Source organism: Juglans microcarpa x Juglans regia, chromosome 2S (genome assembly GCF_004785595.1).
Source record: "Juglans microcarpa x Juglans regia isolate MS1-56 chromosome 2S, Jm3101_v1.0, whole genome shotgun sequence".
Classification (NCBI taxonomy): Eukaryota; Viridiplantae; Streptophyta; class Magnoliopsida; order Fagales; family Juglandaceae; genus Juglans; species Juglans microcarpa x Juglans regia.
The window spans coordinates 25,696,851-25,709,573 of record NC_054597.1 but is presented as its reverse complement, the minus strand read 5'-3'; the positions used below and the strand labels follow the sequence as shown (position 1 = coordinate 25,709,573).

At 32.4% G+C, this 12,723-nt stretch overlaps 1 protein-coding gene across 1 annotated transcript; it reads right to left on the bottom strand.

Moving 5' to 3' along the window:
* Nucleotides 1-8,145: 8,145 nt before the first annotated feature.
* Nucleotides 8,146-12,428, bottom strand: LOC121253225 (thioredoxin-like 2, chloroplastic). Its single transcript, XM_041153204.1, has 4 exons — nt 11,943-12,428; nt 10,308-10,487; nt 8,656-8,820; nt 8,146-8,542 (listed from the first exon to the last, which is right to left on the bottom strand). Exons 1-4 carry the CDS (start codon nt 12,147-12,149, stop codon nt 8,405-8,407), a joined length of 690 nt encoding a protein of 229 aa, XP_041009138.1. The 5' UTR covers nt 12,150-12,428; the 3' UTR covers nt 8,146-8,404.
* Nucleotides 12,429-12,723: the final 295 nt, after the last annotated feature.

Genomic DNA, 12,723 nt, shown 5'->3' with positions numbered 1-12,723 from the left:
GTCACACCGTGAAAAAACTTTAATCAGGATAGAAACTAAGTTACGAAATAAATCCTAATAACTAGAGCATAGGACGCAATATCTGGACATTGACGAATGTGTAACGATCAAGTCTCAGAATAAGGTTAATTTTATTGGCCTAAATTAGGTTTAAAGGGAGATTCTATAATTCCATGAGATCTAGATCTAGACTCAACCCAGTCCAAACTAGCCCACGCTACTGCACCAGACCGCTCGTGCGCAACCGTACGTGAAGCCAACCGTCTAGCAAGCAGTTACTCACGGTTCTTCCCCAAAGCCCACAGGCAGCCACCGTGACAGGAAACGCCACCACAAACAGCCCCTTCTCGAGCAACCAACTCAGTCTCACCGTCTGTTTTAAGTAGCCCGAAATAGAGTTGCATTGCCCCACCACAGATGCCACCGTGAAGAGCCTCCAAAACCAAACTATCTCATCTTATATAATTATTATAATTTTTTCAAACTTCCACACAAAATATAATAAACAATTCAATATTTTCAAATATCCAAATAAAAATTTATATATTATAATAATATTTTATTCAACTTTCAATAAAACATCTTATCTCATCGATCTCTTCTGAATTGCACAATCAAACGAGACCTAATTATGTGGAATATGTAGATTATCATCCGCCTCCATCCTTAGCCAAATCTTAGGGAAAAAACATGAAAAGTGAAAAAATGTCTCATGATTTTAGGATTGCTATAGGTGAGAAACTGTAGCAAGCTGCCCCGTTTGGATAGTAAAATTTTTTCATCTCATCTCACACTACAACAAATTTGTCCATTTCCCACTAGTTTTTTTTTCCAAGATATAAGTTGGTGGAAAATACTTATCTAATGCTACAAATACCTTCCGCGGGGAAAAAATATACATTTTACCACGAAATCACATTCGACCATAGTAAATTCGTGGGGAAAAGTCACTTTTTGCAGCCATTTGGTGTCGTCGCAAAAATTTTGCCGTATCAAACACTGGAATGGGAAATAAACTAGTATTTGCGGCGACTTCATGTCGCCGCATATATACAAAATATATACTATATTTTATTATGCATATAGACTAAATTTTAGTCCCAAAGGCCAAACGGCGTCGTTTAATCAGGCTATATATATTACGGTTACATTCCCCCCCTCCCCACAACACGCTCGACCATCTCTACTGTACCTCTCCAGTCCCTGAGTCCCCGCAGCCGTCACTCAGGCCCTCTCTCGCATCGTCAACAGCTGTTCTCGAGGCTACAGAACCACAGATATTGTTTCCCCCTCTCTCGACGAGCTAATTGGTATGTGAACATATATATGCTTTTTAATTTTCAAAATCTTACATTTACTTCATGAATCATTACAATGTTTCAATTCATTGCTAATTGATTCATTTCATTTAGGGTTTTTATCGAATTTACAGATTTGAGATTTAGGGTTTTTTACAGATTTCGAAATCTGATTAGGGTTTATATTTTATAGTTTTTTTTTTTTTTTTTTTTGTATAGCTCCCCATCAAGCTGAATCTGTATTTTATAATTGTGGAAGGTATATTTTTATATTTTATATTTTAGGATTTAGGGTTTATATATGTTGTATAGCTCCCCATCGAGGATGAACATGTATAGTTCCCCATCCAGCTGAACTAGCTTGATTTCTTTCCTTTTTGTTTTTGTGGGTAATTTTGTTTGTTTGTTCATATATATCTGTTAGTAGATTTGAACCTGATAAATTTTTTTGAGTTGCATGGATGTCAATCAATGATTCTACTGGTTTGGTTTTCTTGTGTATTCTTGAATCATTATAATGTTTTCTTGCATTGTGTGTATTCTCTATTTGAATTTCTTTATGTGTATATTCTGAGTGTATTCTTTTTGTGTGTATTCTTTATGATCTTTCTTGCATTGTGTGTATTTTCTATTTGAATTTCCTGTTATTGCATTGATGATTTTTCTTTCTCTATTAATCTTTATTCTGTGTGTATTGATATAAGGAACCCAAAAGCTTTTTTCTCTTGTGCTATGTAACGAGAGGCAGGGTACTTTGCCCTTTTGGCTTGTCATTGCAATTCATGTACATGAGATTCCTTTATATCAATTTATTTGGTGTCCATTGAACACTTATAAAAAAAGTCAATTTTGGTTTATCCTTCTCTTTTTTGTGTATTTTTTGTGAACTGGTATCAATATGTGCATAACTTCATATTGTAAAAACTTTAATGAGCTTTTGATTTAGGGTATATTTTGTTGAAGGGTGTGAGTTTTATGTTTCCTCATATCGAGTTCTATCTTTATTTTGATTTGTGATTTTTTTTGTGATTTTTGGTTTACCACTTGTGGGTGTTTTCGATTAATCTATTATGTTGTGATTTTGTTGTCAAAGGATGAAAGGTAAAAAAATAAAATTTGAATTTTTGATTGAATAGACCCTTACTAGTTACTATGCCTTTGTCTACAAATAGCACGCCACATTATTCGGGATTGAGAGCCTCAAGCTTGAAGGGCCATTGTATGGTTGTATAGTGGCTGCACAAATTTTGTACATTGAATGTATTATGTGAACTCTTGCTTGAATAATGAATGTGCTTGAGTGGATAAGTAGAGGAATATAATGGATTGAACTTATGCAATCATGAGTATGCTTGTCAAGGGGCTTATGAGTTCAACCTACTGCTTGATGAGGTAGAATAAAATTCTGTTCTATTTTGGTTTAGGCAATTTCAGTATGCATGCCTTTTTGTACCTTCATAAGTGCAATGATTATTTGTTTAAATTTGGCTTGTAGGTTGTTGAAGTTATGGACAGATATGGTCAGTTTCTAATGATACGATATTTGTTTTGTTTTATCTTTACTTCTATTTTTTCGATTTGTTTGGGTTTTAATGGCATTTGGTGTGTTTTGGAAAGCAAACCTCAACCTGATTAATTGGATTCAGTGGGGTATTTTCATTTTCCTTACAATGCATTTCAGTTCCCTCTTATTAAGAGAATACAAAATCAGTATAGTTAGGATTCAGTAAAATGGTTTCAAGCTTTCAGTTCCCTTTTATATATATATATATATATCTCCTGTCTCTAAGTAAAAATAAGATTTTTTTAGGATCATGATCATTGTCATTGGTACTTCATTATAGGTGGAAGCAACAATTGAATATATTTGTCACCATGAAGGTGATGGAGCTATTCTTGTATTCCTTATGGGCTGGGATGACAGGCATTTCAACATTCTGTAATTACTACGGGTAATTGTGGTTCAAAAAAATATATTTTCCTACTCTTCTTTGCATGACCTCCTTGTCTTTAATTGTATTGTTAAACTGTGTACACATATCAATTTTATGTAGCTATAGATGCATTTTCCAATAGGATGAATATATGTATCTTCTTATATTTAGATCTTTGATGGGCACAATGGAAATGCCACTGCCATTTTTACACGGGAGCATTTGTTGAATCATGTGTTGGGTGCAATGCCCTGCAAACTTGGTTGGGAGGAATGGCTTCAAGCTTTGCCCCGTGCATTGGTTGATTGAGTTTGTGAAGACTAATAAGGAATTCCAGAGCTGAGGCATGGAAATGGCCTATTTCTATTCTTTTTTGTTTTTACCTTTAAAAAGACTATACTTTGTTTTCCTATCTACTTGAAGGCCTTATCCATCTGACTTGAACTAGCTGGCTTGAACTGGGTCTTGTGGATTAAAGGAACATCTCCAGTTATTTAGCAGACCAGTCCCGTGATATGTGAATTTGGTTTATGATTATATAGTTGTGTTATTTATTGTGTCAAACTCAAGTGTTAGATGGATAAAATATCCACATTTGTGTTGGATTGGATTACATAGGCAGCAAGATTGTTGATATGCCTTACAATTTGACTCTTTGAGTTATATATATGGGAGTGTGAAGTGGAATGATGTGAATTGGTACTAAATATTAAAGTGATATGTTGATTAGGATTGTTGTTGGTGTGTATGAAGCTTGAAAGAACATTTGTAAATTGATATTAACAGTTAGACAAGACTATGTTGAAAGTGGTTTTATTGCATTTCATGGTTGTGTTGGTTGGTATATAACTTTTTTGCTTATATTAGACATTTTTTTTACTATCATTTTTGGCTCAGTCTCTTTTTTTTTTTTTTTTTTTTTTTTGCTTTGACAATTTTTTTTTTCTTAATTCTTTTAGTATTTGCCGCGAAGAATACTCGTGGCAAATAATTTTTTTTTGCCGGAACAAGTTTTTTCCACCAAATGTTCTAGTGGGTAATACTAATACCCACCAATACCTCTCGCGGTAATTGCTCCTATTCCCACGAGCATAAATGAAAATGGACGTGCTTTTGCAACGAGCTTCATCAGCTCTTGCCGCGAGATGTGTCGTGGGAAAACATAGGTATTGGCCACGAATTAAACCTTTCGTGGATTATAATACTTTTTACGGCGAATTATACGCCACGAGCTTCCCATAACGAAATTTTGTGGGAATTGAGTTTTTCCCACAAAAAAGCCACTTTTTGCCATGAAATTCCTCCCTGGGAAAACACAGTATTTCTTGTAGTGTCATTATTACATATTTTTTAAATTCTCATACAAAATATAATAAACAATTCAATTTTTTCAAATTTCAAAATAATAATAATATTAAAAAATAATATTATAACAATATTTATTCAATTTTCAAATTTCAGCTGAAATCATCTTATCTCATCTCACTCACCTAAATCATTCTTTTTTATTTTTTTAATTTTGAATTTATATTTATTTAGATATATTTTCTATTCCTATTCTTTCTTCCAAACTCTAAACCATATCATAAAAATAAAAATAAAAAATTGTTAATATGAGGTAGATAATAATTTTGTATCTTTCAATAATATTAAATAACGTCATTTTTATTAAAAATTTAACTAATTTGTTTTAACAAATATACATATTCACAGTGCTATGTACGATTTCAATTTCCTAATAATTATATATTTTTAGATTTTTTTTTATTCCGAATTTAATTATACATTTCAATTTCCTACTAATTTTAAAAATTTAACCCTTACAAAATATTATCTTTGGAAAAAGCAAACTTTGACAAAAAGGAATTACCCAAGTACCATACGTTCTCATGTCCAAAGGAATTCTCTTAATTAGTTCGATCCTTTCTGCCAAGCTATTAGCTTCTGGCTGGACCATTTTGTGAAAGAATTTATAAGAGCATTCGCAGTCGATGCTCCATAACATTGTTTTTCCTATAATTTGATGCTCATTTTACAATTTTGGTTAAAATGCCTCTTACATCCAAATCTCTATTTTAGAGAAAATATTTAGGAGATGAACAGTTGTTCCCCAAATATAGGCCAGAATCATTATTCATCTCCTAAATCATCTTTTATCAGTATTTTATTCTAATAAATAAAATAAATTCTTCTTCCAATCATTTACACTTTCTCTCATACTCATATTTATTATAGTTTTAAATAATTATTTTAAAATTAATTTAAATAATTACTAAAATATAAAAAAATTAATTTTAAAAATATTATCATACCTACAAAAAAATAATTTAATTTTTTGTTTAAAATCTTCACTAGATTAATAGTTCAAAATATAAGAAAAAATGTTGAGTAGTTAAATTTGTAAATGGAAGTGAAAGAAAAATAATAATTGAGAAATATTAATTTAATAAAATAGAGAAATGATAAGAAATGAGATGTATGAGATTTTTGAAAAATGAGTAAAATTTAGAAAAAAAATTTTAGAGAATATAATTTTTAATTAAATTATAAGAAATTTTATGGAGAATGGGAGGGGAATGCTCTAATACAATCCATTCGTTTTAACTTTTTTAGCTTCTGACATCTTTGTTGTGCTAAACAGTACCATATCATCAGCAAACCTTAGGGCAGAAATGGCAGGTGCCGGCCTTTGCAACCTTAACACCATCTGACGGATCAATGTTTGAGAATAAGACGCGAGGATAATTTTATAAATAGTAATAAGATAATTTGTGAATAGTAGTGAGATAGTTTGAGTTAAATATTTATCGAGTTTTGAAAAATGAGAGAGAAAAAGTTGAATAAAAAAATTATTAAATTAAAATATCGTTATAATATTATTTTTATTTTGAAATTTGAAAAAATTGAATTATTTTTTATTTCTTGCTTGGAAGTCTGAGAAAATTATAATGATTAGTTTGAAAAAATTATAATAATTAGTTTAAAAATGTTTGTATTTAAATGATATTTGAGAAAAAAATGAGATGAAATAAGATGAGATGATATGAGATGAAAATTGTTTCTAAATATCCCCTAAATCTTTTTCTTCTTCTTTATAAATAAGCTTTGATAAAACCTCAACACTCCTTGTAAACTGAAATGGGGATAAAAAATTCCCTCGTCTCAATCCCCTTGAGGGTTTGAAAAACCCAAATGTGCTTCGTTGGAGAATTATAGAATGGGAAACAATTGAGACAGGTTGTTCTATCCATTGATCCATTTTGATCAGAGCCACAACATTTGAGTGCATTGGACATAAAAGCCTATTCAATTTTATCGTAAGCTTTTGTCATATCTAATACTATCGTCACAATGATCTCGTGTGCGATAATAGTACTATCTTGTATTAATATATTTGGCATCAACTTGATAAGGATAGATCAAATTTATCCATCACCTTTCTTAAGACATGTTTGAGTAATGAAATGATTTGAGAATTCTATAAATAGTAATGAATTCGTTTGAGTTAATTAAGATGTTTTATTGGGTTTTGAAAAAGAGTGAAAAAAAATTAAATAAAAAATATTATAAAATTAAATAATTTTTTTAATATTAATTTTTATTTTAAAATTTAAAAAAATTAAATTATTTTTTGTGATTTAATTTCTATTTATTCTCTTGGGATGATAATAAGTGTAGTCATTTAGTTGTGGGCCCATAATAATTTAGGCCTAGTTTGTAGCACTTGACAAAGCCTTACTATATATGGAGTTGGCCCATTGAATTCCATACGCTCTTTTAATAAATTGGGCAGGGGCAGTCTCCTCTACACAGCACATACTTTTTCATGCTTCTATATTTTGATAGTAATAGAAATATATATATTGCAAGCTCATCCTTTCAACGAATGAAGGTATACTTCTTTCTTTCAACATTTATACACACATGCTTTGAAAATATAGTAACTATTCAATGTAAACACGAGTTAATTTGGTCGTTTCATTTTCATTTATCAAATGATTAAGAGTAAATTTGGATAGTGAGGTGATCTCAGATGATTTGTGAATAGTAATGAAAAAGTAATAATAAAATATTGAATAATAGTGAATAGTAATCAAAAATATGTAAAAAGTAATGATAAAATAATAAATAGTAATTGAATGACTACCAAAACACAACCTAAAAACATCTTATAATTTACACCAAATTTCAAGTGAAATAGAGAGAATCAAATTCCATTGTGATCACTACATGTTTCTAAGGAGTGATTTGAATTTAGAGATGGGTTGAGATAGGTTTAGATAGTTTGTGAATAGTTTACGTCTCGTTTGCATTTAAAACCCACATCAACTCATATCATCTCATCATTACAACTTTTTTAAATTTTCACACATAATATAATAAATAATTCAATTTTTTCAAATTTCAAACTAACTTTTCTAAATTCTCATACAAAATATAATAAATAATTCAACTTTTATTTAAGTGTGTTAAGGCTACACATCCACTCCATTCAATTTTTAGGCTTCACATTCTATGATCCAACCTACAATATCCCTCAACAACCAATGCAAGAGTCCCATGCAACAGTACGTACAGTTATGATGCACGTTTGTGTGCCTTCAAAACTCCCTCAGATTGTGCCATTTTGAGTAGCCTTTCTTCACTTATACCAAAATAATTCCACAAATTAATTTAGTTTGATGTGATTTGTTAAATTATAAAGTTATTTTTATTATAAAACAGATCTAACGGATCACATAAAACTAAATCAGTTTGTAAGTTTACTTTTATGAGATCTCTTTATATCCGTAACACTTCTCAAACATTTAACATCAAAATTGCTACAAATAGTTTACTAGTGATGGTAACTTGAACAGTCCGTGATCAAGCGTGGAAAACATGCAAGAGAAAGAGTATTAATTTCGACAATCAAAAACTGGAATTTCATTTTCACTTAAAAACTTGAGGTAGATACATAACTGCCAGTTCATGGATGGCAAAGAATGTGGTAGGATTGCAACTTCTACATAATATTCTTCCACAGATGAAACGCCAATATATAGAATATTGGTTTGTTTTTTTTTTTTTTTGGTTTGATTAAACAAAAGATGAGATTGATCATTAATGAAATATTGAAATTCACTCGGTGTGCATGGACATTTATACTGAAGTGCATGAATGGAGGAAGCTCTAAGCTGATGCAGATTCTGCCGCTCTGTCCTTTGCAGACAAGGAGAGTTCTAGTTTAAGATCTCCAACTCCCTTTGGGGGGCCAATGCTGCAACGATCTGTGTTGTGTTTTATAATAGCATCCTTTATCTTCTGAAACTGCAAATACATTTACAAAAGTCAGGCGTATAATTTAGCATATTAAATATGTAGGAACTGATTCAAAAGTTTCTCACTAATCTATAGAATAAGATAATCGATTATCAAACTACCTTTGCAAGTGAACAAGAAAAGGATTCCAATTGTCCGTCTGCTCCACGATAGAAGTGGAAATAAGGAAGCACCTTCACATTCAAACTTTTGCACATAGGCTTATTCTCATCAAAATTGACTTTCAGAAATACAATTTCCGGGAGTTCTTCAGCTGTTCTGCGGAGCTGGCAGACCCATTGTAAAACAAAATCAGAACATAAAAAACATCTCAAATCCCCAAAATTATTTCCAGAAACGGCATGAGAACTAAGAAATAGCTAATTATTTCATTGTTCAGATTTGTCTCAAGTTTCGATCTCATGTAGTAACGAAAATAACTATGAAATATTTTTTTTCATTCGACGCTTCCCACGTACCAGGGGGAATACATCATCCCATCTTCAGTAAGCTTTCAAAGGTTTATATATTTTTCTGAAAAGCAAATGTAGATTTTATTAGTTCTATTGTTTCTTTTCCACCAAATGTAGGCAAATACGAGCCGCCTTCCACATGACTGCAATTTGTGTTTTGCCTTTTAAACCTCTCATAGTGGAAGGACATCTACAAACTTTCTAAGCATAACCCATGTACGTGGGCTGTATCTAATTATGCCTCAAAGCTGCTTTATCACGGAGAAAAGTGTCTCCCACAGCATTTTTCCACAAAGGAACGAGGGCATTTGGGTGTCCCAAATGTTAATGTTGGATATACCAAGTTCACAGAAGTTACTTAATAAGGTAGTAAAAAACAATAGTCACTCACTTGGAACCGATTCAGATTGAATTTACAAATTCTTTCAAGGAGACCGACACACCAAAGACAACATTTGAAAACCTTTGAAAACCACCAATTCCCATGGAGATTCAAATAAAAATTAGAATTGATGACTCCTTTCCATTCTGGAGCGTGCAATCATACTAAAAAGGAGAAAAAACAAGTTTTACCACAGGGCACAACCATGATTCTTTCATACTAATAGACTCCAAATGTTAGTTCAGACTACCAAGGGTGAACTTGCATATAAGCAGTATGTAACCAGTTTGGACTAATCTGATAAATCTGGTACCTCATGCCATTATAATGCAGTAAAATATTCGAAATAATACCTTCAGAATATAGAAATTTATTACAATCCTGATAGCTGGTAGTTCACCAACAACCCAACCCCTAGCATGTGAAGATTTCCATTATATGCTGGATTTAGTATTAGTGTAGACCATACAAGGTGATAACTAAGGGTCGGTCCTTCAAGACTTAAGAAATAAATAACACAAGTGCTGGTTTCCAAGATGGCAACCTCACAGCAGAATGATTAAAAAAAAAAAGTCTTACTGCCAGCTTCATCTCCAGTTGAATTTGACATAAGGCATAGAATGCAAAAAATGAATGCGTTGATCCAAGATTGATCAACGCATATTCAGATACAAGTAAGATCTACTTATAATGACCTCAGTCTTAATATACATGAGATTTTACTCAAAATCTCAATTAGATATTAACACGTCAAAGTTTACGGTATCATATTCTCTGGAATTATTTGAGAGTTTTTGGAATCAGGATCCCAATAATGTTAGTAAAAGCATATTTTGTTGATATTGAAGGTTTGATGACAATCTAGAAAAGAAACAATTGGCTGAGTAAGCAACTTATAGTAAACTAAAGTGGGAGCTACCTTCGGGAATAGTGCCCGGCAAGAAGCACACCAGGTACCATAAAATTCTACAATAACTAATCTATCTCCAGCCTGACTTAGAGCACTCAAAAATTCTTGTGTGGAATGAATGTCAACCATATTTGGTGCATTCTTCTCCCACCATTTCGGTTGGTCAGTTTCAGCCACAGTTGCATGAACCTACAGTTAAAGTATACAAAACTAAAATTAGCAACCATTAAAAGAAACATTCAGTAAAGAATTCAATCCAAAGGATAACTAACATATATAAGCTTCAAAACAATACGAAGAGTGAATTCTTTTCTGCACCTAATAATATCCCATGTCGACTTGAGTAAATAGTAGATGCCTAAGGATCTAGCATTTAGAGTAACCTATAATGAAGAACGAGACAATGCCTTTCAAGGGAAATACAACTTTGCAAGTAGAAGGCTTTCTTAAAGGGGAATGGAAATCAAAGTTTTCCTTCAATAGCATATCAAAGAACTTGCACGTAAGGTCCATGAAATACCATTTATAATTAACTTCTGATGAGCTTTTGAAAGACTATACGTAATATAGTATTCAAGTTGCAATCAGCGATTGACTCCACAGATGCATTGGCCAGCTTTTGCCAAGCTGTTGCTCACAAGTCCTACAGAAGGACGGTAAGAAAGCCTGCATCTTAGGTTTGCAAAGCACTTCCATGCAATATGTACAAGGCATTTTAAAGATAGATGTGGGCTCACGTGAAAGGAAATTTTTTGGCTGGAGGATCATCATAATGCGACTTTGGAGGGTAATGATTCTAAAACCCATGACAATTTTATTATAAATGGAGATATAAATAAAAAAGAATTGACACTACAGAAATCACAATGGAAAAAAATAAAAATAAAAAATAAAAGTGGTTTCATATGGGAATGTGCTGTTTCTTGCAAGCAGGTTCGCATTTTTACTATCAACAGAATCCTGAGTCCAAAGGATTCCCGAGTCTAAACTTTTATGTCATAAGGTCAATTGAAGAAAGAAAAAGCTAATAGGGCATCTATGTAAGAGCCAAATGTTTTTAGGTCATACCAGACATCCATATGATGCATAAGGAGCGAAAAACAAGAACTGAACAGAAAAATCCATTTATAATTTTTCTTTTTTATAAGTCATGAAACCAAGTTCTATTATCACGGTTTAAAGAGGTTACGCAAATTAGAAGAAATTCATCGAAACCCAAGAAACCATCTTTTAGCATGAGCAGGCACGAAACAAATATAAATAAACATGCAGATATACACCTTAAAAACACCCAAAATGCAACTTTTTGTTTAGAGGGTAAAATCTAGATTTTAAAAAGGGACGACAGATGGAACTCCTTTGCAACATAACATTGTCATCAAACAAACTGAATACTTGGGCTTGCTTAATTCTACATTTTTGCTTAATACATTACATTCTACTTTAATATGAACAAAACAAAACTTCTTCCTTTAATTACCCAATTACTACAAAAAAGCTCCAATTAAACAACAATTTCGACCCAACATCGGAGAGTATAACAATTGCAGCAAAATTTTAAATTCAATCAATTTCCAGGAAAAAAAAAAACCACAGTAGTTGTTAAAAGAAGAAAGACAAATAGACGAAAAGGAAAGTGTTCACCTTGAAAGAGACCGGCTGCTTTTTGGGTCTGAAATCAAAGCGGGCCAAATCGCCAGCAGAGGAATACAAAAGAGGATAAACCCTCTTATCTGCTTTCTGAATGGATGGGAGACCCGGTCGGAGACTATTCAAGGAGGACGCGAAGGAGTTGAGCAGAGAGGAAGAGAAACGAAGTGAATGGAATGATAATCGAACAACATCAGCCATTAAAAGAGATAGATAGATAGACAGACAGATAGATAGATGTATAAGAGCTTCAAGACAAAAAAATCCTAGAAATTTAATGGATTTGGGCTATGCCATGAGTTCCAAGGAGCACACACAAAAAGCCATGGTGAATGCCTCCGGGTTTCTGCTTGTTTTGCTCGATGCGTGTATACAGAGTATCTCGTGGCCTCGGGCGCGCGTGTGGGGTGAATGTGAACCAGAGAGATCGTAACGAGGGAAAGTTTTTCAGAATTATTAATATATGTTTGGAATTCTTTCTTTTTTGTGTTGGTATCCAGGTCTACTTGCTCGTTTTGCAGCGGTTGGCCGGTTACCCAATCGGATACTGTTCTATTTGGGTGCCGACTTATTTTGAGAAATTTTAGAATTTTTTTTTTTTTTTTTTTTTTATGCATTAAACGATGGGAAGGAAAATAACGCATCCTAGTCTTACTTTTAAATCAGTTATTGAGTTTATCGTTTTAAAAAGTAGTAATTAATCTAATAGTTAACGAGTAGATTTGCTTCAATTTCAAACTTTTCGTACAGTGTTAATATATGCAAGCTTCAATAA